The 24,482-nt window shown below is 36.1% G+C and overlaps 1 protein-coding gene across 3 annotated transcripts in view; it reads right to left on the reverse strand.

The window, feature by feature from the left end:
• Window positions 1-24,482, reverse strand: part of GALK2 (galactokinase 2) — a 139,768-nt gene that overhangs the window by 94,384 nt on the left and 20,902 nt on the right. For 2 of the 3 annotated variants that reach the window (XM_060618586.3, XM_060618584.3), the window contains exons 2-5: window positions 19,292-19,380; window positions 14,331-14,454; window positions 5,993-6,083; window positions 2,844-2,990 (exon numbers count right to left, since the gene is read on the reverse strand). In XM_060618586.3, the coding sequence (XP_060474569.1) occupies window positions 2,844-2,990; window positions 5,993-6,083; window positions 14,331-14,454; window positions 19,292-19,380 (451 nt within the window). Of the gene's footprint in view, window positions 1-2,843; window positions 2,991-5,992; window positions 6,084-14,330; window positions 14,455-19,291; window positions 19,381-24,482 lie in introns of those variants that run through there. The other variant, XM_078448593.1, reaches the window with a different exon arrangement.

The following is a 24,482-nucleotide window of genomic DNA, read 5'->3' on the forward strand; positions in this document are numbered from 1 at the left end:
AATAATAATAATAATAAATAATAAGTTTCACCAATCCTCTTAATAAATAAATGAATTTGAGGTGCCTGGGTGGCTCAGTTGGTTGAGTGTCCAGCTCTTGATTTTGGCTCAGGTTATGATATCATGGTTTGTGAGATAGAGCCCTGCACTGGGCTCCATGCTGACAGCATGGAGCCTGCTTGGTATTCTCTCTGTTCCTCTCTCTCTCTTTGCCCCTTCCCCACATTCTCATTCTCTCTCTCTCTCTCTCCCTCAAAATAAATTAATAACTTTAAAATAAATAAATAAATTCCTCGACCTTACCCCACCACACACATCTGATTATCTCTTTCACCAAGTATAGCCAGATTTTTTGTATCTGCTGAACATTTCTACTTTCTTGCCTCTCACAGAGACTTTAACTCATTCATATTTAAAATTTGTTTTTGTTGTTTATCTTTTTGAGAGAGAGAGAGCTAGAGTGCGAGTCGGGGAGGGGCAGAGAGAGAGGGAGACACAGAATCCGAAGCAGGCTCCAGGCTCTGAGCTGTCAGCACAGAGCCCGACACAGGCCTCGAACTCACAAACAGTGAGTTCATGATGACCTGAGCCAAAGTCGGATGTTTAACCAACTGATCCACCCAAGTGCCCCCAACTCATTCCTATTTTAAACTGTTCTTGCCAAGATTTTCTTTAACTTCTCTGATGTTAGATCCAATGGATGCTTCTTAGTCCTTGTCTTACTTGACATCTCAGTAGCATATGACACCACTGTTTTTGTGAAATATTCTCTTCCTTGTCTTTGTTGTCGCCTTACCTTTTTGATTTTCATCCTATCTATATGATTACTTCTCAGTCTCTTCAGTAGACCTCTCTTCCTCAGCCCATTCCTCAAATGTTCATGCTTGCCAGATCCTTGTCCTAGTCTCCCTTATCTTTCTACCTATGCTCTTCCCCTGGAAGTTCTTCTCCACTCTTATGGCTTCAGATCCCAGCTATACACTAAATGACTCTCAAATGGGCCATCTCAAGTCCAGATCTCCCTGCTTCAGGGATATTGTCTGTGACTAAATATTAGATAACTCTATCAGCTTGCCCACAGATTTCCCCTACTCAATATTTTACCTTCATCTATATTCCTTATTCCAATGAGTCACACCAAGCCAGAAACCTAGGTAAAATCTTTGACTCTTTTCTGTCCCTCATCTCCATACCCAATCAATTACCAAGTCTTATTGATTCCAAGATATACTTTCAGTTTATGATTCAGATCTCTCCATTCTCACTGCCATTTCCCTAGACCAAATATTTCCCTACTATTGATATTGTTACTACTTTCCTACCAATTTTAATAATAGAGCCAGAGTGATCTTTCTAAAATATAGGTATGATCATGTTACCTTCTTCCTAAAAGCCTGAAATGTTTTTACAATGCTATCAAGATAAAGCCCAAATTCCCCGTCATCCAAATTACTCCAGCCAAATTAAGCCCTTTCTAATTCCTCCAACAATCCATGATCATTCTTACTCTAGATATTTCCACATAAGATTCCCTTCAACTGATTGCCTACCTGATGTTATCAGTGTTATCATGCTATCACTATTTCTTAACTAACATCTACAAATCCTTGTGTCTCAGCTTAGATGCCTCATGCTCTCTAAATCTGCATTTAGTATACTCCCTTAGCACACTACTTATCCACTTAGCACACTCTATTATAGTCACCTGTTAAATGTCTCTATCCCCCTTTTAGATCATAAGTACTGTGAGGGTTAAAACTGTACCTATTATAGCTTCAATGCCATGAACATTACCTGGCACAAAGCAGCCACTAAATAAATAATGGTTGGATAATGAACAAACGAATAAACAAATAAGACATCAGTGGAAGCACATTTACATCTGGACTTGCTTTCCTTTGCTTTCTTACCTCTCAATGAACAAAAAACAAGTAAGTTACCCTTCCCACCAAATAAGCCATAGCTTACAAAGTGCTAACTAACGTATAGTACACATGACAGCCAAAGAGAATTCTACCTGAACCTTTGTTTTCTCCTTTACTTGTCTTTCCTCTCATGTATAACATTTTCAAACTGAAAGGTTAAACAGACTGAAGAAAGACTAAGCATGTGGCTGACTTTCTCTTGATCTGCCTGATGCCCTCCCCAAACCATCTATAAACGTGGTAATATAGGTACATGGGATAAAAAGAACCTATGGTAACATTTTGTTTGAACCAGAACTCCAAAGCATTAATTAAAGCTGAGCACACCTGCTCTGAACTGCAAAGTCAGAGATTTATGTCAACTTGTAAAGTTGAGGCTTTCTGACCTTTTGTAGGATTTATGTTTCCTTGAAATAAGCATTTCCTCTTTGTAATGCAATATTTTGTTTTAAAGTTTATTTCAGTGACTAACCTGCTGGTATAAACAGATATGCTGTTCAGTTCCTTTATTGCCTGGTCTTTACCCTTTTTACCCAGTGCTTGTCAAATATTTAATTTAAGGTTTTGGTTGAAAATAAGCAGGTCTAACTATGAAGCCTACAATTTCTAGCTCTAAAGTGAACTTGTTAATGAGGTGATCCAAAAAGATATCCATGCATTCAAACTCCACACGTCATCTAAGAGATTTAATCCCAGCTCTTCACAGATCTGCTCAGTTTGCAAAGTATCAGATACCTCACAGTGGTTTATCACAAGCGGGACTTAATTTATTAGGGTGATATGCATGTCCATGTGTGGAGTCCTTTCAGGTAAGACAAAGTTGTTTAACCAAAGGAAGATATTCCAATTTTGAGCTTCACACACTAATGCCTTTGGAAAGAGAGAGTTCTGTGAAGCGAACACATTCAAGTTGGTTACCTTGGATAAGTTCATTCCCAGCACCGTGACAGTCACCAAGCCAGCACAACACACCAAAGCACTGGAGCTAGAGAGACCAGAACTCGGTGGGATGTTTCCATCCACCAAACAATTCATTCCAGTCAGGTTGCTAAGACCAAAGTGCTCCTGAGAATAGAAGGGAAAACAGCACTTGTAACTTTGGTGTTGGAATCAAGGAGTAGCAAAAGCTTCTTTCATTCCCCAGAGAGCCAACGTTTATCAATGGACTTATTGTGCTATTGATAGAAACTGCTTGTGCAATTCGCTTTAGTGGAGTCTATACATGGCATTTTATTAAATCGTTCTTGGCCACAGGGTTTGGTAATCTGAAGATAATTTTTTCCTTTTTCAACAAAAAGCTATTGATCCATTTCCTAAAACTGCCTTGAATGATCTTTTTCTTTCTTTTTTTTTTTAGAATATTTTTTTATTTTAAATATGAAATTTATTGTCAAATTGGTTTCCACACAACACCCAAGTGCTCATCTCAACAGGTGCCCTCCTCAGTACCCATCACCCACCCTCCCCTCCCTCCCACCCCCCATCAACCCTCAGTTTGTTCTCAGTTTTTAAGAGGAATGATCTTTTTCTTGAGCATTAATTGATTTGAACAGATATAGGAAAAATATTAAACAATTATAATTCAATTTCAGAAGGTCCTCTGAAGAAAAAATGTTCTAAGCTTCTTTGGTTCCCTTTTACTGATGGAAAAACCTAGGCACCAAAAGATTAAAAGTTTTTTTCCAACACACAGGGAACTGGGAGTAGAACCCAGGTCCCTGATTTCTGGTTGAGAACTTCTCCACTGCAGTCAAAAACATGAGCCAGGATACTGTCACTGTGATTGAATGTAAGTCAGCTATATGAGGAAATCCAGATTTTTACTAGAGTTTATAGATACAGTTTAGCCATATGGTAGCTTTCAAGACAGCCAAATTAGATTTCAGCCACAGATGAGAACACAGACTCTAAACGAAGCAGGGAAACTATTTCTGCAACTAGGAAAGCCCAAAGAAATAATGAGACTCTGATCTAAAGATGGACATCTCTAGGATACTTAGATGAATATCTCGGATGGCACTTAAGATGATATTATAACATAACCTTTGTGGTTTAGGATTAAAAATAAATTCAAGGCTACCTCCTCCTCAAGAAAAAGTACTAGTGTGCTTGCAAATTACTCAACCAGCTCAAGACCAAAGTACAAAATACTATTATATTACATAATTATGCATTTCATCAAACATATTATTCTAGGAAGAAATTTCAATCAACTAGTTAGAATAACCAAAGTAACAACAAAACTCTGCAAATTAAAGGCTGTTTTCTTCCTTAATTCTTTTTGTCCTTTTTTTCCTATGTTGGCAAAACTCACACACCACAAAAAAAGAGATTCTGCTGGATGTATTTCTCTTCTTGATTTCAAGTCATCTAAAAATTTCCTTTCCAGAAATACAAATTATAAACTGAAACACTGCTGCTGCCAATGCCCTTTCATACAGAACATCAGGCAGCTTGTTTAAAAAAAAAAAGAAAAGAAAAAAGAAACTTGGAGAATGCTATATATTTAACCATAAACTGATCCACAGTGTATCTTGAATGTGAATCATACTTACAAACTTATCACGCAATGTTTTAAATTAAAACGTACAACAGATTCAAAAACGTAAATGGATTATGCCAAATTCTGTCATAGCTCTATCGCAAAAGGGTAACATGTTCAACTTAATATAAACAGATTATCCTCTAAAATTTTCTAGTATTTGAATTTGAAGGTTTCTAAACAAACTAACATTTAAATTACTTCTCTGCCAAAAATTCTCTGTACAAACCTACTTTTGCACATAAGTGTCAAACCAGAAAAGAAAACTTCTAGACCTCAAATTCTCAAAAACAACACAAAGCAACATTCAGTATATTTAGGTCACTTTATCCATATGCTATAAAAAGCATGTGACTATAAGGAAGATCAAATTGCATTTGCCAGGAAAATGCTTCCAAATACTGTAATTCCCACTAGTGCATATGATAAGCCAAATAACTTGAAGATTTAAAAGCTGCCAATACCTTTTCCCATAAGCTATTACCATGTGTCTGGAAAAAGAAAAAGAAAGAAAGAAAGAAAGAAAGAAAGAAAGAAAGAAAGAAAGAGAAAGAAGAGAGAGGAAGAAAGGAAGGAGAGAAGAGAAGAGAAGAGAAGAGAAGAGAAGAGAAGAGAAGAGAAAGAAGAAATGAATGCAGGAACTCTAAAACCAGAACCACCATAATTAGAGTATGGAACTACACATCAGAAATAAATGTGATGCTTTTCTATGATGGCTATATCACTGAGTCCTAGGCTACTCATGACAAAATTTCAGAAAGGACCAGCAGGCAGTAAGGGACACAAGCTGTCTAAAACATGGATTTTTAACAAACAAAATTGATTTATCAAATCAATTTTCTTTTTGTCCTTCATACATTTTTAATTTGGAGAAAAAGTAGAAATATTTCATTTTCTTGCTCTTGTACATGACATTAGAGATAGTCATGGTAATTATTCAATATTTCTAAGGAAAATACTTACACTAAAAAGTTTCACTACATCTTTTTTTAACTCCATCTGAAGTAGTAATAGCAGCACTGGTTACCATTTATTGAATGCCTACTATGTGTTGAGCACTGTGTAATCCTTGTAACAACTCTTTGCTGAACAGCAATGACATCATTATACAGAAAACCAATCTGAGACTTAAAGAGGTTGAATTCACACAGCTGAGTAATGCTCAGATTCACACCTAGGGCTGTCTAACTTGAAATCCTATTACAGTATATGCATACATATTGTTAGAAAAAAATGTATTGTAGATTATATCCTTCAAAAGAAAATTTATACAAAGATTTAAAAAAGAAAAAGGTTTGTGTTGGCTGCAACTGATTTATGAACAGCCATCACTGCCCCCTGTGGACATCACCCAGGAATAGTCATATCTACCCCATCCTCTGAAATACATAAATTAGCAAAATAGAACAGAAACATCAGTTAGCATTAAAAGGAGGCAAAAAATACATAGTAAGTAAAATAAATCTTGACATATAATATACATTATAAGCTCAACTGCTAGTAGTTGCCTTATAAACCGATTTACCTGAATTCCTTTAAATCCACATAGGAAATAGTTGTGCCACAGAGGCTTGGTTTTGTCAATCTGAATATTATTAGCATTAATACTGAAGTCCCTGCAAAAACAAAGACACATTAATTTAAGTCTAGAGGCTGCAAAAATCCATAGCTGCAAAATCAATGGCTGACTGCTGCCATCTTGTGCCAAGAGGGTGATACTGAAATTTTATTTTCTATTTGTTTTCACATATGTGCTTCGCAGTCTACTCAAAAACAACAAACATCTCCACATACTAAAAGGTAAGAGAAGTTGTAGTGACCTTAACAATTAAACTAGTTCCAATTGACCTTTTTTATTTCCTGAAACAAAGAGGAACTGATATATTTCAGCATAATCTACACCACATTTTATTTCATGATCATCCTTGTTAGGTTGATGTAAACCACAAACTTTTATCCTTTGAGCTTGCTGTTTGGCATACCTCTAACTGTAACAGCACTCAAAGCCTTCTTTCCCCACACTCTCTGCCACCCATCCAACTTTACTGTCTGTACAATTTAAGAAGAAGGAAAAAAAAACAAATAATGATGATTCTAATGAATCATAACTCGTTCAATAAGCCTCCATGAATCTATACTGATATAAATGAACAAATGAATAAATAGCTAAATGAAGGAGAAAGAAAACCTCTTCCTTAGAGTAAAATGCAAAATAGCTGAAGTAGAATTAAAAAATCATTATTTGGCGAACTCTGATAGATTTTTTCATGAAAGAATCATTAATGGATGCTAAAGTCAGGGAGTAAAAATTTTATAAGAAATAAAATATTTACATAGATTCAAAAGTATTTCCCCAGCAGATACTTCTTGCAAAGGGCAAAAAATAGTAATTTTATGGCAAAGAAATCTGGCAGACATCCCCTTAACCAAATGATCAAAGTTAACAACACCGGGTCACCCGGGTGGCTCAGTCAGTTAAGCGTCCAACTCTTGATTTCAGCTCAGATCATGATCTCAGTTTGTGAGATTGAGTGCCTTGTTGTGGTCTGTGCTGACAGTGTGGAGCCTGCGTCAGGTTCCCTCTCTCTCTCTCTGCCCCTCCCCTGCTCGCTCTCTTTCTCTTTATCTCTCTCAAAAATAAATAAACATTAAAAAATTAATAACACTGATAAAGAGACATCGTGTGCCTCCTTGGTATCATACACTGAGAGCATACCACTTGATGTGTGGGAATTCTTTGTACTATTTTTGTGAGTCCTTTGTAAGTCAAAAATGATCTCAAAATGAAAAATAAATAAAGAGGTTTCTTTTTTTTTTTAATTTTTTTGTTTTTATTTTAGAGAGAGAGACAGAGACAGAGTGTGAGTGGGGGAGGGGCAGAGAGAGAGGGAGACACAGAATCTGAAGCAGGCTCTAGGCTCCAAGCTGTCAGCACAGAGCCTGACGTGAGGCTTGAACCCACAAACCCTGAGATCATGACCTGAGCTGAAGTTGGACACTTAACCACCCAGGCGCCCCTGATAAATAGGTTTCCAAATCAGCCAAAGGACAAACTATATGAAGGAAGCGGGGGGTGGGGGGGGGGAGGTTGTTAATTAAAAAGTGAGGAAATAAGCAACATTTCCCCATATTGACTGGATACTTTTCATATAATTTGCTAAATACCTACTATTTGCCAATCACTGTAGTAGGTGCCCTCCATGCATTATCTTAACTAGATAACAGGGACACATCATCGCCTAAGAAAAATATTTAAATATGCAAGGCATTTGTAGGAGTATAAAGGTAAAAAGTAAAAGGCTTATCTTTTAAGCATTTGTAATCTAGCTGAGACAACATGAATACAAATCATGATCACACACTACTGTCACATGATGGTGTATAATGTGGAATGGGAAATGAGACCAAGAGGGCATCATCTCTATAATCAGCATATTAGAGTGGAGAAGGGAGGCCTTCCTGGAGGCTCAGAGAGGTTTAGTGGCTCTCCAAGGACATACACAGTATGACTCCAGCTCACAAGCTCTTTACTCTCATCCACAGGAGTGAAAATATATTGCTCACAGTCAATAAGAGGTCACACAATTTGGAAAGCAGATAAAATTATGTTAGCAAAACTAATCAAGTTCTGTTCCTAGCTAAGCAGAGATCTTGAAAGTCACCACAAAGAAAAAGAAAACTAAGAAGTGGGAGTCATGGGTGGGGGTATATAGAAAAAAAGTAGAGGAGGGAATTTGGACAGATATAGGAGGCTACATGAGAAATGTCAAGAAAACAGCTGAAAAATGCCAGTTTTTGAAGAATGAGGAATATAGTTTAAATCTGTCATAGAAAAAAATCTTCTCTTTGGTTAGATATTTCCTGTTTTTTCTTTCCAGCATCCTTGTCTTGTCTCCCTGCCCAGCCATTTCCTAACATTCAAAAGCAGGCACACATTTTCCCAATTCCTGCATTGTATCACCCATCTGCTTTCTCTACTCTTGCACCCATGTTGCAGAATGCTAGGGAAAAACTCCTGAAAATGAGCAGTTATGACTTACTACACTGGTAATTTCCACTTACACGTTTTATGCATTGATTCACTTGTTCTTCCAACAAACATTTGCCCAGTGTCTACCCTGGGTATGTCAGGCACTGGGCTAGACCATTTACAATAACAATATCATCAAAAAATAAATACTTAGAGAAAAGTTTGAGAAAAAAATGTACAAGACATACACCCTTACAACAACAAAATATTTCTGAGAAAAATTGAAGACCTAAATAAGTGGAGAGATACACCATGTTCATGGATTGAAGGAGTAAATACTGTTAAGATGTCAGTTCTTCCCAAATTGATCTCTATATTAAGTACAACCCCAATAAAAAGCTCAGCATGCTCTTTCATAGAAGTTGAATAGCTGATTCTAAAATTAATAGGGAAATGCAAAAGATCTAGGATAGCCAAAACAAATTTGAAAAAGACAAACAATTTTAGAGGACTTAAGCTACCTGATTCCAGGACTTCTTATAAAGCTACAGTTTTCAATTAGCAAACCACATTCACCAATATATTAAAAGGATCATTCACCACAATCAACTGGGATTTACTTTGGGGATGCAGGATGGTTCAATACTTGCAAATCAACATCATACACCACATCAACAAAATGAAGGATAAAAATCATGATCATCTCAATAAATGCAGAAAAAGCATTTGACATAATTCAACATCCGTTCGTGATAAAAACTCTAAGTGGGTTTAGAGAGAACATACCTCAACATAATAAAGGCTGTAAATAAAAACTCACAGCTAACACCCTACTCAGTGATGAAAACCTGAGAGCTATTCCTCTAAGATGAGGAACAAGACAAGGAGGTCCGCTGTTTCCACTTTTATTCAACATAGTGCTGGAGGTCCAAGCCACGGCAATCAGACAAGAAAAAGAAATAAAAGGCATCTATATTAATAAAGAAGAAGTTAAACTGTCACTATTTGCAGATGACATGATGCTATATACATAAAATCCTAAAGGCTCCATCAAAAAATTATTAGAAGTAATAAATGAATTCAATAAAGTTTTCAGGATACAAAGTTGATACCCAGAAATTGGTAAAATTTCTATATATTAATAACTAAGTACCAGAAAGAGAAAGTAGGAAAAAAATTCCATTCACAATTGCACTGAAAAGAATAAAAGACCTAGGAATAAATGTAACCAGGGAGGTCAAAGACCTCTGCTCTGAAAACTATAAACCACTGATGAAAGGAACTGAAGACAACACAAAAAAATGGAAAGATATCCCATGCTCGTGGTTTGGAAGAGTTAATAATGGTAAAATTTCCATAGTACCCAAAGCAATCTACAAGTTCAATGCAAACCCCATCAAGCATTTTTCACAGAACTGGAACAAACAATCCTAAAATTTGTATGGAACCATAAAAGATCCCAAACACCCAAAGCAATCTTGAGAAAGAATAAAGCTGGAGCTATCACAATTCCAGATTTCAAGGTACACTGCAAAGCTGTAGTAATCAAAACAGTATGGTACTGCCACAAAAACAGATACATGGATCAATGTAACAGAGTAGAGAGCCCAGAATATACCCAAGCATATAGGGTCTATTAATCTATGACAAAGGAGGCAAGAATATACAATGGGGAAAAGATAGTCTCATCAATGAATGGTGCTGAGAAAACTGGACAGCTATATGCAAAAGAATGAAACCTGACTATTTCTAACACCATGCAGAAAAATAAACTCAAAATGGATTAAAAACCTAAATGTGAGACATTAAACCATAAAATCCAGAAGAGAACATAGGCACTAATTTCTCTGACATCAGTAGTAGCAACATTTTTCTAGAAATGCCTCCTAAGGCAAGGGAAACAAACAAACAAACAAAATATATATATATATATATATATATATATATATATATATATGCATAAACAAAAGCATATATATATATATGTATATATATATATATATATACATATATATATATATGAGAGAGAGACTATATCAAAATAAAAATCTTCTGAACAGCAGAGGAAATCATCAACAAAACAAAAAGGCAATCTACTGAATAGGAGAAGATATTTGCAAATGATATATCTGATAAAGGGTTAATATCTAAAACATATAAAGAAATTATACAACACCCAAAAAACATAATCCAATTAAAAAATGGGGAGAGGATCTGAATAGGCATACAGATAGCCAACAGATACACGAAAAGATGCTCAACATCACTAATCATCATGGAAATGCAAGTCAAAACCACAATGAAATATCACCTCACACCTGTCAGAATGGCTAGAGTCAAAAGGACAGGATGTGGAGAAAACAAAACCTTCATGCATTGTTGATGGGAATGTAAATTGGTATAGCCACCAAGGAAAACAGTATGGAGGTTCCTCAAAAAATTAAAAATAGGAATACCGTATGATTCAGTAATTCCACTACTAGGTATTTACCCAAAGAAGATGAAAACACTAATTCAAAGGGATATATGCCCCTCTGTGTTTGTTGCAGCACTATTTATAGTAGTCAAGCTATGGAAGCAATCTGTGTCCAAAAATCAATCAATGGATAAGGAAAATGTAGTGTGTGTACACACACACACACACACACACACACACACACACGGAATATTACTCAGCCATAAAAAAGGATGAGAACTTGCCATTTGTGATAACATAAATGGACATAAAAGGTATTATGATATGTGAAATAAGTCAGACTGAGAAAGACAAATACCATATGATTTCATTCATATGTGAGATCTAAAAACGAAAACAAATGAATAAACAAACAAACAAAAATCAGAATCAGGGGCACCTGGGTGGCTCAGTCGGTTAAGTGTCCAAATTCCACTCAGGTCATGATCTTGTGGTTCGTGAGTTTGAGCCCCATATCGGGCTCTGTGCTGACAGCTCAGAACCTGGAAACTGCTTCAGATTCTGTGTCTCCCTCTCTTTCTGCCCCTCCCCCACTTACACTCTGTCTCTCTCTCAAAAATAAACATTAAAAATTTTTTTAGAAAATCAGAATCAGAGAACAAACTGATTTGTTCTCAAATCAAATAAATACAGAGAACAAACTATTAGTTGCCAGAAGGGAGTAGGGGGATGGGCAAAAGGATGAAGGAGAGTGGGAGATACAGGCTTCCAGTTATGGAATGCATAAATTACCTGAATAAAAGACACAGAATCAGGAATGTAGTCTATGATACTGCAATAGTGTTGTATGGTGACATATGGTGACTACACTTGTGGTGAGCACAACATAAGGTATAGAGAAGTTGAATCACTGTGTTGTACACCCGAAACTAATGTAAAATTGTACATCAATCATACTCAAAAAATTAAAAATGTTTTAAAAGCTATAGTTTTCAGATAGTATGGTATTGGCATAAAGATAGACAAATACATCAACAAAACAGAATAGAGTCCAGAAATAGATCCATACATTTATTAGCAACTGCTTTTCAACATAGGCTGTCAAGGTAATTCAATAGGAAAATATCATCTTTTCAACAAATGGTGGTAAACAATTGGATAGCCATATACAAAAAATTATAAACTTCAACACTTATCTCATGCTACATACAAAAATTAATTCAAACTGGATCATAGGCCTAAATGCAAGAGCTAAAATTATAAAATTTCCAGAAGAAAACACTGGGGAAACCTTTAGTGCCTTGGGTTTGGCAAAGGTTTCTTAAAAACAGTCAAAAACTACAAACTGTGAAAGAAAAAAAAATCAATAAATTGGACTTGATCAAAATTAAAAATTCTTCTTCAAAAGACATAGTAAAGAAAATGAAAATCCAAGCCACGGACTGGAAGTAAATATTTGCAAAACATTAATCTAACAAAGGACTGGTATCTACAATATAAAAGAAAGTCTTGTAGGTGAATAGTAGAAGATGAAAATCCTCCTTAAAATTGGGCACAAGATTTGAACAGATGACAAATAAGTACATGAAAAGATGTTCAACATCATTGGTTAGTGAAATTAAAATTAAAACCACTACACATTTATGAGAGTGGATAAGATTTAAAAAGACATGTTAGCAAAAATGTAGAACAAACTGAATTCTCATATACTGGTGATAGGAATGAAAAATGGTACAACCACTTTGGAAAACAGGCAAGCTCTTAAAAAGGTAAATCAAACAGTCCTAGATATTTACCCCCAAAGATGAAATACATGTCCACACATAAATTTGTACACAAATAACACTAACAGCATTATTCATAATAGCCAAAAGCTAGGATTGATCTAAATGCCCATCAATGGTGAATAGATAAATTACGGTATCTCCACTCAATGAATGTTACACAACTTGTGGATAATTCTGGGAGACACGCTGCATCCTTCCTAGGAGTCCTGGGAGAATGGAGACTCTTACCTATAGCAGGGACTACCTGCTTTAGTAATTCATCTCTGCTTCCCTAAGTCATTCTCTATGTTGTCCCATACCACTCCTGGGATCATATCCCAAATACTCTACCTTCATTCAAGTTTGTTTTCAGGCTCTGCTTTTGTCAAAAAATGCAACTGAATCCATATATTCATCATAAATGGAAATGTTGAAGTGAATTTGGGTAAATCAACATGAGAAATTATTATGCACCCAGTTTTAAATGTTTACAAATAATGACACAAATTGTGTTTGAGACAATGTAAAGTTTTCTTTAAAGGATTCAACATAGAAGTCAGAAATGTCTGTATCTTGCATAACCTGGTATTGTGCCTTATTAAAGGCACACATAAAATATTTACTGAATGAATGAACATTACTACAGGCAAACTGGCCAATGAACAATAGCCAAAAATAAAATCTACCAGTCATATGCCCAAATCTCTTTGTAATTAGCAAATCAAATCCATCATACCATACTATAAGTAAGTAGGACTCATCCTAGGAATGCAAAGATACTTCAAAATTAGAAAATTCATCATCGTTAATTCATAGTATTTTTTAACTGCTCTTCTTTTTTTTAATTTTTTTTAATATTTATTTATTTTTGACAGAAAGACAGAGCATGAACGGGGGAGGGGCAGAGAGAGAGGGAGACACAGAATCGGAAGCAGGCTCCAGGCTCTGAGCCGTCAGCACAGAGCCTGACTCGGGACTTGAACTCACAGACCGCGAGATCATGACTTGAGCCGAAGTCAGATGCTCAACCGACTGAGCCACCCAGGCGCCCCTTAACTGCTCTTCTATATTGAATAGACATTTAATAAAATTCAATACCCATTAACAGATTTTTTTAATATTGGCAAACTAAGAATTTTTAAAAAACTGCAAACAAAAAAGTATGTCCTTAACTTGATAAAGCATATGTACTAGAAACTTAGGTCTATTATGCACCGACTCTAAGTTTGTCACTGAGCCTACAGCACTGGAGAGGCAACAGTACCTAAAGTCACAGAGTTTATAATCTACTGGGGGAATACAGGCAAGTAAGCAGGTAATTGTAATACAGCGTGATAAGATGTTACAAGAGAATTAGAGGGTGCCCTAGTAACATAAGAAAGGCAGCACCACCAACTTTGCTGAAGACAGCTGCCTAAATAGATGATAAATACCTTCTGGGCAAGGACAGAGTTATTTTCATTTCTGTATGGCCCAGTATCAAAAACAATGTCAAGACACATGGTAAGTCTTCAGTAAACGTGTTTTAAATGAATGAGCAAATGAATAAAAAGGAACAAATATTAAAGAGCAGCCTCAGATTCCTTTGGAAGTCAGATACAGATTGTCAATAAATTAAATGATGTATTATAAATTTGATTTCTTCTAAAGAGTTCATTTGGCTATGAATGCACATGCACCGTTACTCATGGTAGCAATCCTAAATACTCACGGGTACAAGGGATTTGTATTGGCTAGTTGAAGAGTTTGTGTTTCCACAGGTTCCACCGCTATTAACATATCTTGTTCTACAGCCATAGGAAGAACAGAATACCCACAATAATCTATATGTTCTCCTAGAAAGAAAGAGAAAGAGTTTTTAACATTGCTAGCAAATGGAACAAGAGAAATTCAAGTAGGTTGACATACAAGAAAAACTTGACCACGAGCCAGGTTTTAACAGAAAATAAAAATACTATGGACAGAAAATGAAAGTTTTCTTTCTCTCCCAGACACCTGAGCCAGAAACTTCTGCTAGCATATTAGTTATTAGTTTCTGTTAATTTTTAGACTTCTTTAAATCTTCACAAGTTTTTTTCTACTTTCTAATTCATAGTGATCATCTTCAAATATTTTGTTTTGTGACTAGTTATATGGAGTATCAAGAACAGTAATCTCTCCTTTTCCTGTTGCTCTTTCATATTACCTTTTAAAATATGAATGGCTGAAGCCTTTAACACACCCTGCCTTGTATTAACATTATGTGACTCTCACTCTCCTCCTTGTTAGCCAACGTACTCACTAAAGTTGAGGACTTTGCTTTATTTATATTTTTAGCCTAAATAAATGCCTAACAAATTAGACTGGCATTGATAAGTTGTACTGAATGTGCTAGACATAGCTAGGATAAAAAAAAAGAAGCAAGAATCAGCAAAACTAAAAGGCAACTGACAGAATGGGAGAAGATATTTGCAAATGACCTATCAGATAAAGGGTTAGTATCCAAAATCTATAAAGAACTTATCAAACTCAACACCCAGAAAACAAATCATCCAGTGAAGAAATGGGCAAAAGACATGAATGGACACTTCTCCAAGAAGACATCCAGATGGCCAACCGACACATGAAAAAATGCTCAACATCACTCATCATCAGGGAAATACAAATCAAAACCACAATGAGATACCACTTTACACCTGTCAGAATGGCAATCATTAACAACTCAGGCAACAACAGACATTGGCAAGGATGTGGAGAAAGAGGATTTCTTTTGCATTGTTGGTGGGAATGCAAGCTGGTGCAGCCACTCTGGAAAACAGTATGGAGGTTCCACAAAAAACTAAAAATAGAACTACCTACAACCCAGCAATTGCACTACTAGGCATTTATCCAAGGGATACAGGTGTGCTGTTTCAAAGGGACACATGCACCCCCATGTTTATAGCAGCACTATCAACAGTAGCCAAAGTATGGAAAGAGCCCAAATGTCCATCGGTAGAGGAATGGATAAAGAAGATGTGGTATATATCTACAATGGAGTATTACTTGGCAATCAAAAAGAATGAAATCTTGCCATTTGCAACTCTGTGGATTGAACTGGAGAGTATTATGCTAAGTGAAATTAGTCAGTCAGAGAAAGACAAAAATCATATGACTTTGCTCATATGAGGACTTTAAGAGACAAAACAGATGAACATAAGGGAAGGGAAACAAAAATAATATAAAAACAGGGAGGGGGACAAAACAAAAGAGACTCATAAATATGGAGAACAAACTGAGGGTTACTGGAGGGGTTTTGGGGGGGGAGGGGATGGGCTAAATGGGTAAGGGGCATTAAGGAATCTACTCCTGAAATCATTGCTTCACTATATACTAACTAATTTGGATGTAAATTTTAAAAATAAAAAAATAAAGTAAAAAAAAAAAAACAACAGTGAGGGAGACAAAACAGAAGGACTCATAAATGTGGAGAACAAACTGAGGGTTACTGGACGGGTAACCAGGGAGGGGAGGGGGGATGGGCTGAATGGGTAAGGGGCAGTAAGAAATCTACTCCTGAAATCATTGTTTCACTATATGCTAACCAATTTGGATGTAAATTTTAAAAAATAAAAAATAAAATTAAAAAAAAGAAGAAAAAGAATTTTTAATCTGCACTATTTTATATATAATAAGAAAATATAGGAAACAAACTATTCTATGCATTCTAATTCCTCTATGAATCATCTGTAGGAATTTTATTTCCTATTACACCATCATATTTTCTCCAGATTGCTATTTAAACTCAAGGTTGTTATTCATGAGATTGAAATACAAAATAACAATTCAAGAAAGAAATAAGCAAAATAAGCAAGCTCATTTATATTTCCCCAAGACAGGTTTTCATATCTGACTGTTCCTATGGCAAACACTAACCAACTAAGAAACACAAAATGAATGGAAGACAATTCAACTGCACAACTGCATTTTTAACACTTATTATTAATATAGAAGGTAGCAAATCTTTTCCATATTGATGTAGCCTTTAAAATGAAATGATAAAGGTTTTTTTTTTTTTTTTATGGATTGATAGTTTCACATGGAGAAGTGGTTTTCAAAGCTGCCTTTCTCACCAACTTCCTTCAAAGAAGACAATAATATAAAACAGTGGTTCACAAATAGAAAACGCATATTTATTTAAAAAAAAAATTTTTTTTAAACGTTTATTTATTTTTGAGACAGAGAGAGACAGAGCATGAACGGGGGAGGGTCAGAAAACGCATATTTAAATAGGCAGACCTCGAGGGAGGCACCAGGTTTTTTGTAAAAGCCACAGTGTGGATGACAGCCTTCTGGAAATGACAGATTCCTGCCCCTGTCAAAACTGATGGAATATCCCCACTCCCTACTCCACCCTACCCCACATCCCTGTGACGGGCAAGAAGGGAGCAGGAACTGCTCGCAGGTGAGGAGAACAAGATGATTACATTTTGAATATTTTAATGGTAAGTATAATAATGCTTTAATAACTACAGAAATTCATTTCATCCCAAGCACTAAGTAAATTAACTATATGGGAACATAATCCTCCCCCTTTTTTTAAATCAGAAGATAGTCACTGAATTTACTAGAGTAAGAATTATTCGTCAGGGAAATTCTTAGTTTGGTACCCTCACCCCCACAACTAGATAAAATGGCTCTCCTCCGAGAAAACTGCTTCTTTGCAGGCCTCCTGCAACACTGAAGAGTTGCTGATGTCCTCCTCCACTCTGCTATTACCAGGCCTTTTTCCCATCCTCCAGTTCTTGAAAGGCTCATGCCACATTCTCTCCTCTCCTTTCATCTCTCTCTTAGACACACTGCTCCTCCCTGAATACCTTAGCTATCTCGTTCCAGCCCCTCTCCATCCCAATCCTGGTAAACAACCTAATCCAAAGCCCCAGCTGCCTAATCTCTTGACCTCCAGAGAACTTGACCTCCTCTCTGCTTCGGCCACCTAGCACCTTGACAAATCCAGTAATGACTATAGACCTTATCACCTGGAACTTTTTCACTTATGAAATTTTAGTTTCAAATAGCATATTCTTTACTAACACTTCCCGTCCTGCCATTTCTCTTACTGTTCCTCCCACTAACTTGTTTGTCAGACTGCTTTTTGCCCTCTCTACCTTATAAGCTCCCTCCTGCCTTTCTTCCTTTTTCTACCCAGCATAGATTCCAGGATTCATAACTTCACCTGCTCTCCTATTAGTATCATCAACTTCCTGCTGCCATTGTCATTCGCTTGCAACCTCAATTCAAAACAACCTTAGATCAAACATTGGCACCTTGGACTAGCTCAGGGGGAGAAGAAAGAACAACTCTGCAGGTTGGTACTTTTCCAATTCTACAGTCTCCAGCTCTAGCCAGATTTCAATGCTACCCAGAAAACCTTTTGTTCCTCCAGTCATCTCCCTCTCCCACCTTTCACAAGGTTATTTCAAATGTCCCTTCTACTTAAACCCCACCTCCTTCATCTAACCTCCACAAGAACTCCCTCAACCTCTCTACCTAAGTTATACATTTATCTACATCAACTTGCATGTCTTCTGTTAAAAGAATCAAAGTAGCCCTCTTCTGATGCCCCTCTTGCCTTCTCAGGAAATCTGCTCCATCAATTCCTCCCTTCTCAGTTATCTATAATCTCTCTCTCTCCACTGGCTTTACTCTATTCCTCCTCCCTCCCTCATTTAACCATACTCAAACATCCCTTTTTTAAAAAAAAAAAAATCCTCCATTATTTGCTTCAAAATAAAATAAGATCACCTGAGTTGATAATAATAATTGTTGGGGGCAACTGGGTCACTCAGTCAGTTAAGTGTCTGACTTCAGCTCAGGTCATAATCTCACGGTTTGTGAGTTCAAGTCCCCCATCAGGCTCTGCGCTGACAGTGTGGAGCTGCTTTGGATTCTGTGTCTCCCGCTTTCTCTCTGTACCTCCACCATTTGTGCTCTCTCTCTCAAGTAAATAAACATTTTTTTAAATATAATAATAATTGTTGGATACATGGGAGTTTTTTGTATGTTTACATTTTCCATTATAGGAAGTTCTCTTTTTAATCCTCCTTTGACTCCTGTTTTTTTCTCAGTTCCTCATCCTGTTTTCTCTTGATAGAACCTACTCATTCTTCAGGTCACCACCCTTTAAAAAATTTTTTATGTTTATTTTTGACAGAGAGAGGGAGAGAGAGAGAGAGAGAGAGAGCGCGAGCATGAGTGGGGGAGGGGGAGAGAGAGAGAGAGAGAAGAGACAGAATCTGAAGCAGACTCCAGGCTCTGAGCTGTCAACACAGAGCCTGAAGTTACCCACCCTTTTAAAAAGGCTTCTCAGTATTCTTCTAACCCAATGAGTAAATGTAAAATCATGAAAATTACTAACCAAAATTTAAAAATTTATCCTGCGGCACAGAAAAATATTTTCCTCTCTCACGAAAATCATATTAACAACAAAATTTCAACAAATTTTCAAAATAAATGGACAAAGTTAACACTAACAACATGGATTGGGAAAGATGCAATTTCCAGATGCAAAAGCTTTACTTGCTGTACTAAGATACATAGGAAATATTCTATTTTTTCAGTTTTCTTGGGAAAAATTAATACAAAAAATGTATTAACAGCAATTTAGATCTTACCAAAGGAAGAAACAATTAAGAGAAAGAAATTTTAAAATACCTATTATGTTGACTCTTCCTGGTGCTCGAACATAAAACTTGGGAATGGATCCAAACTTAGAGTTAAACATTTCCTTTAGCTTCATCAATCTGAGTGAACAAGAGTAGAATATTTCAGAATATCTATATAATAGAAAAACCCATAACACACACACAAATTAATTATTCCTAAAAAGAAAAGCAAAATTTTTTACCGACATACTTCTTTGAAAATCCTAGGATAAGACAATACAGTGACTCCCTCAGTGACACAAGAGTATAGCTAAGCACATAGAAAAGTAAAGAAAAAAAAATGGATATACTCAACAGGAAAAACAATTAGCTTCAGTTGTAAAGAATATAACTTTCTGTACAATTCTCAATGATATTCAGAGAAAAATCTCTTTATCTTAAAAGAAGTAGTATGGGAAAGTATTTCAATTTCCTAGAGCTACCATAATAAAATATTACAAACTGATTGGCTTAAAATAATAGAAATTTATTACCTCACTATTCTGGAAGCTAGAAGTATAAAATCAGAGTGTTTGCAAGGCCATGCACCTCTGAAAAAAAACCTGTACAGGTGAATGAAGACTTCCTTCCCTCTTTTTAGTTGCTGGTGGTAGCTATTGATCCTTGACATTCTGTGGATACAGCTGCATCACTCCAAACTGCCTCTGTCACCACATAGAATTCTCCCTATGTGTCTCTATCTGTATCTCAGCTTTTCATTCTTATAAGGACACCAGTCTTATTAGATTAGAGCCCACCTTAATTCACTATGACCTCATCTTAACTTGATTACAGAAGTATATAAAGATGCTAGCACAAATAAGGTCATATTCAGAGGTTCTAGGTGGACATGAATGAGGGTTGGGGGGCACTATTCAACCCAGTACAATACAAGTAGTCAAATGAAAACTAGACTGGATATCAGGAGACCACAGTTCTAATTTCAGTGTGGCAAATCCTTTTCCCTTGGCCTCTCTTCTTTGAAATTAGAACTAGATATTCCTTACAGGCCTCTTCTAGATCCAAAATTCTTAAAATAGACTTAATTTTATATTAAGTCATCTCAATGCACTTCTATGAATACCCGTCCACTGTTTATAGTTCCACATCATAGTGTATCTGAATAATAACACCAGGACAATAAATATCTGTTAAAGCCTATCATATTCAAGACACCCATTAATTAACTGATCTTAAAGATTAATTAGTTGTAAGAAACAGAAAATCACACCAAGGACAGATCAAGGAAAAAGGAAATCTATTATAATGATAGAAAGATATGGAAGGTATTCAAGATGGCCTCCTTGGAATTGGATAGCCATCAGAAACTGTTTATATTAGTGTCTTTGGTTCTCTTTTCACGTCTCATTCTATCATCCCTCCAAGACACTATCACTACTCTGCTCCATGCTGTTCACATTTCAGTTGCCTCTGTGAGCCTCTTAGTTTCTATTCCTCCATACCTTCAGTTTCATGACACTGTGGCCTCAACTCTATAAGATTTAACAGCTCCAATGTCCTAAACTATCTGATTAAGTCTCTGTGTCCATTAATTCAAATTCTGAAAAAAGATAATCTGGTTGGCAGTTTAGATCCCGTATCCATCCTGGTCTATTTTTCAACAAGAGGGTGAGTTTACTGATATAAATAGGTCAGTTGTCTTAGTTACAAATACAATTACTTGGATCTACTCCCTCAACCAAGGCTGTGGATGACAATAGAAGATGTGGGCAGGGAAACAATAACAATAACAATTAACAGGGATATCAGTAGCACGTCATTCAAGACACATTTACTGGATTCCCAGGTAGGTATGGATAATGGTGTCTGCCTAAATCTGAGTTGCCTCATATATCCTCCAAAATGACTTAGCACAAGAACAAGCAAACGATATAAAACCTTATCTTTATTATAACTAGAAACAGAGAATCCACAAACTTTAAGTTACCTATAAGAAAGAAAGAAAGAAAGAAAGAAAGAAAGGGAACCACTCTGACCACTAGAAACTCAGTGAAAAAGAAAAGAGGAGAGTCAACAAAACTAAGATTAATCTAAAACCACAGGAAAGAAAAAATTCCACCCATTTAAAAATGGGAGGTATGGGAGAAGAAAAAATAAAAATAAAATAAACTAATTGATTGCTATATAGGCAACAGGTAAAAGTTAAAACATATCAGTAACCATGATAAAGCAACATTTTTTTAATGTTATCATACAAGTATATGCAAGGATATTATTAAACCACTAAAAAAAAAAATTCTTAGGGGCGCCTGGGTAGTTCAGCTGTTTAAGCTGATCTTGATCTCAGCTCTGGTCATGATCTCACAGTGAGTTCGAGCCCCATGCCAGGCTCTGTGCTAATGGCATGGAGCCTGCTTGGGATTCTGTCTCTCCCTCTCCCTGCCCCACTCTCCCTCTCTCACTCTCTCTCAAAATATATAAACTTAAAACAATTTCTTAGAGAGACCATGGCCTGTGCAGTCAGGTGGACCTAGGTTCAAAACCCTTCTTTGCCACATGATGAAATTCCTTAAGCTCATTTTCTTTATATGGAGTGTAAATATGTATCCCACAGAATTATTTAGGAGATTAAATAAGGGAGTGTGGAAAGGGTCTAGCTTCAGGCTGGCATGAAGGATTTGTTTAAGAAATGCTAGATTCTTGGGTTCCTTACTGTTTCTATTCTAGAGCATGTGAATAAGAACCCACTAAAAGCAATGAGAGATGGTAGGTAATTAAATATTTAGTCTCTTTAGCTGATATCAGGACTGGAAGCACTATTGGAGCACTGGGGTGATCTTAATGATGCTGCTAAACCCTGGTACTCTCTGCCCTGCATCTTCCATTTTATAGAGAGGGTTGAAAAAACTTAGGTTATGTGTCTGTCAAATTCTAGATAGAATTATTTAAAATGTTTACATTTTTCAATGAAAGAAAATGGACATAGAAAATAGTAAAAGGCTAAATAAGAAAAGTCCTCTGCTTTCTCAGAGCATTAAAAAAGATACATAAGTATAAAGATAACCAATAGAACAAGAATATAAATCTTCCTAAACACCAAAGAAATTTCAAAAAATATAGGGGCAAAGAAAGCAGACAGATAAATATAAATTGGTAAATAAGGAAACACAGAAACTATTCAGAAACTATATTATAAATAGGGGTGCCTGGGTGGCTCAGTCGGTTAAGCATCCAACTTCAGCTCAGGTCATGATCTCGCAGTCCGTGAGTTCAAGCCCCGCATCGGGCCCTGTGCTGACAGCTCAGAGCCTGGAGACTGCTTTGGATTCTGTGTCTCCCTCTCTCTCTGCCCCTCCCCCACTCATGCTCTGTCTCTCTCACTCTCAAAAATGAATAAATGTTAAAAAAATTTTTTTAAATAAAAGAAACTATATTATAATACATAATTATAAAATAAAATGAGTTAAAAATCAAACATGTTAGTTACATCAATAAATGTGAATGGGCCTACCTCACCTATTAAAACAAAAAGACTTGTAATTAGCTCCAAAAACAGGACCAAACTATATGTTGTATACAGACAGCACTAAAACAAAGTCATTCAGAAAGACCAAATATTGAGGAACAGGCAAAGGTATTCCAGGCAAATAGACACAATAAGAAAACAGAGGTAGTAATCCTGATATCAGACATCATAGAATGTAAACCAAAGAATATATAAGGAAAATTCTTAATGCTAAGGGCTGCAATTCAAAATGAAGGTAACTGTTTAAGAAAGGCCCTCAAAGGAAACTGCAACCACTTTTATAAGGCAAAAACTATAGAAAATGTAAGAAAATATAGATAGAAATACACCAACAATAAGAGACTATAAGATACCTTCCTCAGTATAAACACAGATCAGGTTGGAGCGTATGGGTGGCTCAGTCAGCTAAGCCATCCAACTCTTTGGCTCAGGTTATGATCATGTGGGTTCATGGGTTTGAGCCCTGCATCAGACTCTGCACTGACAGCATGGAGCCTGCTTGGAATTCTCTTTCCCACTCTCTCTCTGCCCCTCCCCACAGGCACGTGTTCTCTCTCAGTCTCTCTCTCTCTCAAAGTAAATAAATAAAATCTTTAAAAAAAAAAAAATACCAGGGGCACCAGGGTGGCTCAGTCAGTTAAGCACCCAACTCTTGGTTTTGGCTCAGGTCATGATCTCGTGGGTTCGAACCCCCTCTCAGGCTCCACAGTGGCAGTGCAGAGCCTGCTTGAGATTCTCTCTCTCTTCCTCTCTCTGGCCCTCTCCCTCTCTTTCAAAATAAATAAAAAAAAAAAAAAAACAGATCAGGTGGACAAAAGGAAGAAAAGAAAGACCCAAACAACAAAATTGATAACGTAGATTATGGATGTGTACATATATTTAACATTATACTCTGATAATGGGGAATGTGACTTAAGGACACATGGAATATTCACAAATATTGATCATATATAAGATCATAAAGAACATATCAGTAAATTCCATGAAGTAAAAATACTAAAAACAACACTCTAAACTCAATACAGTAAAACTAGAAATTATTAAAATCAAACCACAAAAAGGTCCTCCAACCTACTAATGTTTAAAGTGCCTTTTAACTCTTGGGTGAAAGAGGAAATAAACTAAAAAAAACAGTTCAAAATGAATTTAAAAAAACTTCAGAGAAGGAGGAAATGAACAGAAAGTATAGAATTTCTAATAATAATAATGGCACTATATATCAAAATCTATGGGATACATTTAAAACAATCAAGAAAGCCTATAGCCCTAACACTTTTGTCAATACAAATGAAAGAATGATAATAAGTGAACTAAATTCTCAGCTCAATAAGCTAGAAAAGAACAAAATGAACACAAAGAAATCATAAGAAAGGAGACAAGAAAGAAAAAAGTAGAAAGCAATTATTCAGGGAATACAAAAACAGTAGACCTAATTAAATTAAAATCCTTACTTTTTTTAAAAAAACTTTTACAAAATAGACAAACCACTAGCTAATTAATTAATAAAATGGCGGCTGATAAAACACAAATACGCAAAATAAGAAATGACAATGGGGAAATAATATTAAGCAGAAGAAAACTAGACAGTACCTAATGAAACTATATTGGCATTCATTTCTACCCAGAAACCCTATGTCTAAGAATTTACCCTGAAGGATTACCCCTAACAGTATGAAAAAACATATGCATGAGATTATTTATTAAAGAATTGGTT

This window comes from Panthera onca, chromosome B3, assembly GCF_046562875.1.
Source record: "Panthera onca isolate mPanOnc1 chromosome B3, mPanOnc1 haplotype 2, whole genome shotgun sequence".
Lineage (NCBI taxonomy): Eukaryota > Metazoa > Chordata > Mammalia > Carnivora > Felidae > Panthera > Panthera onca.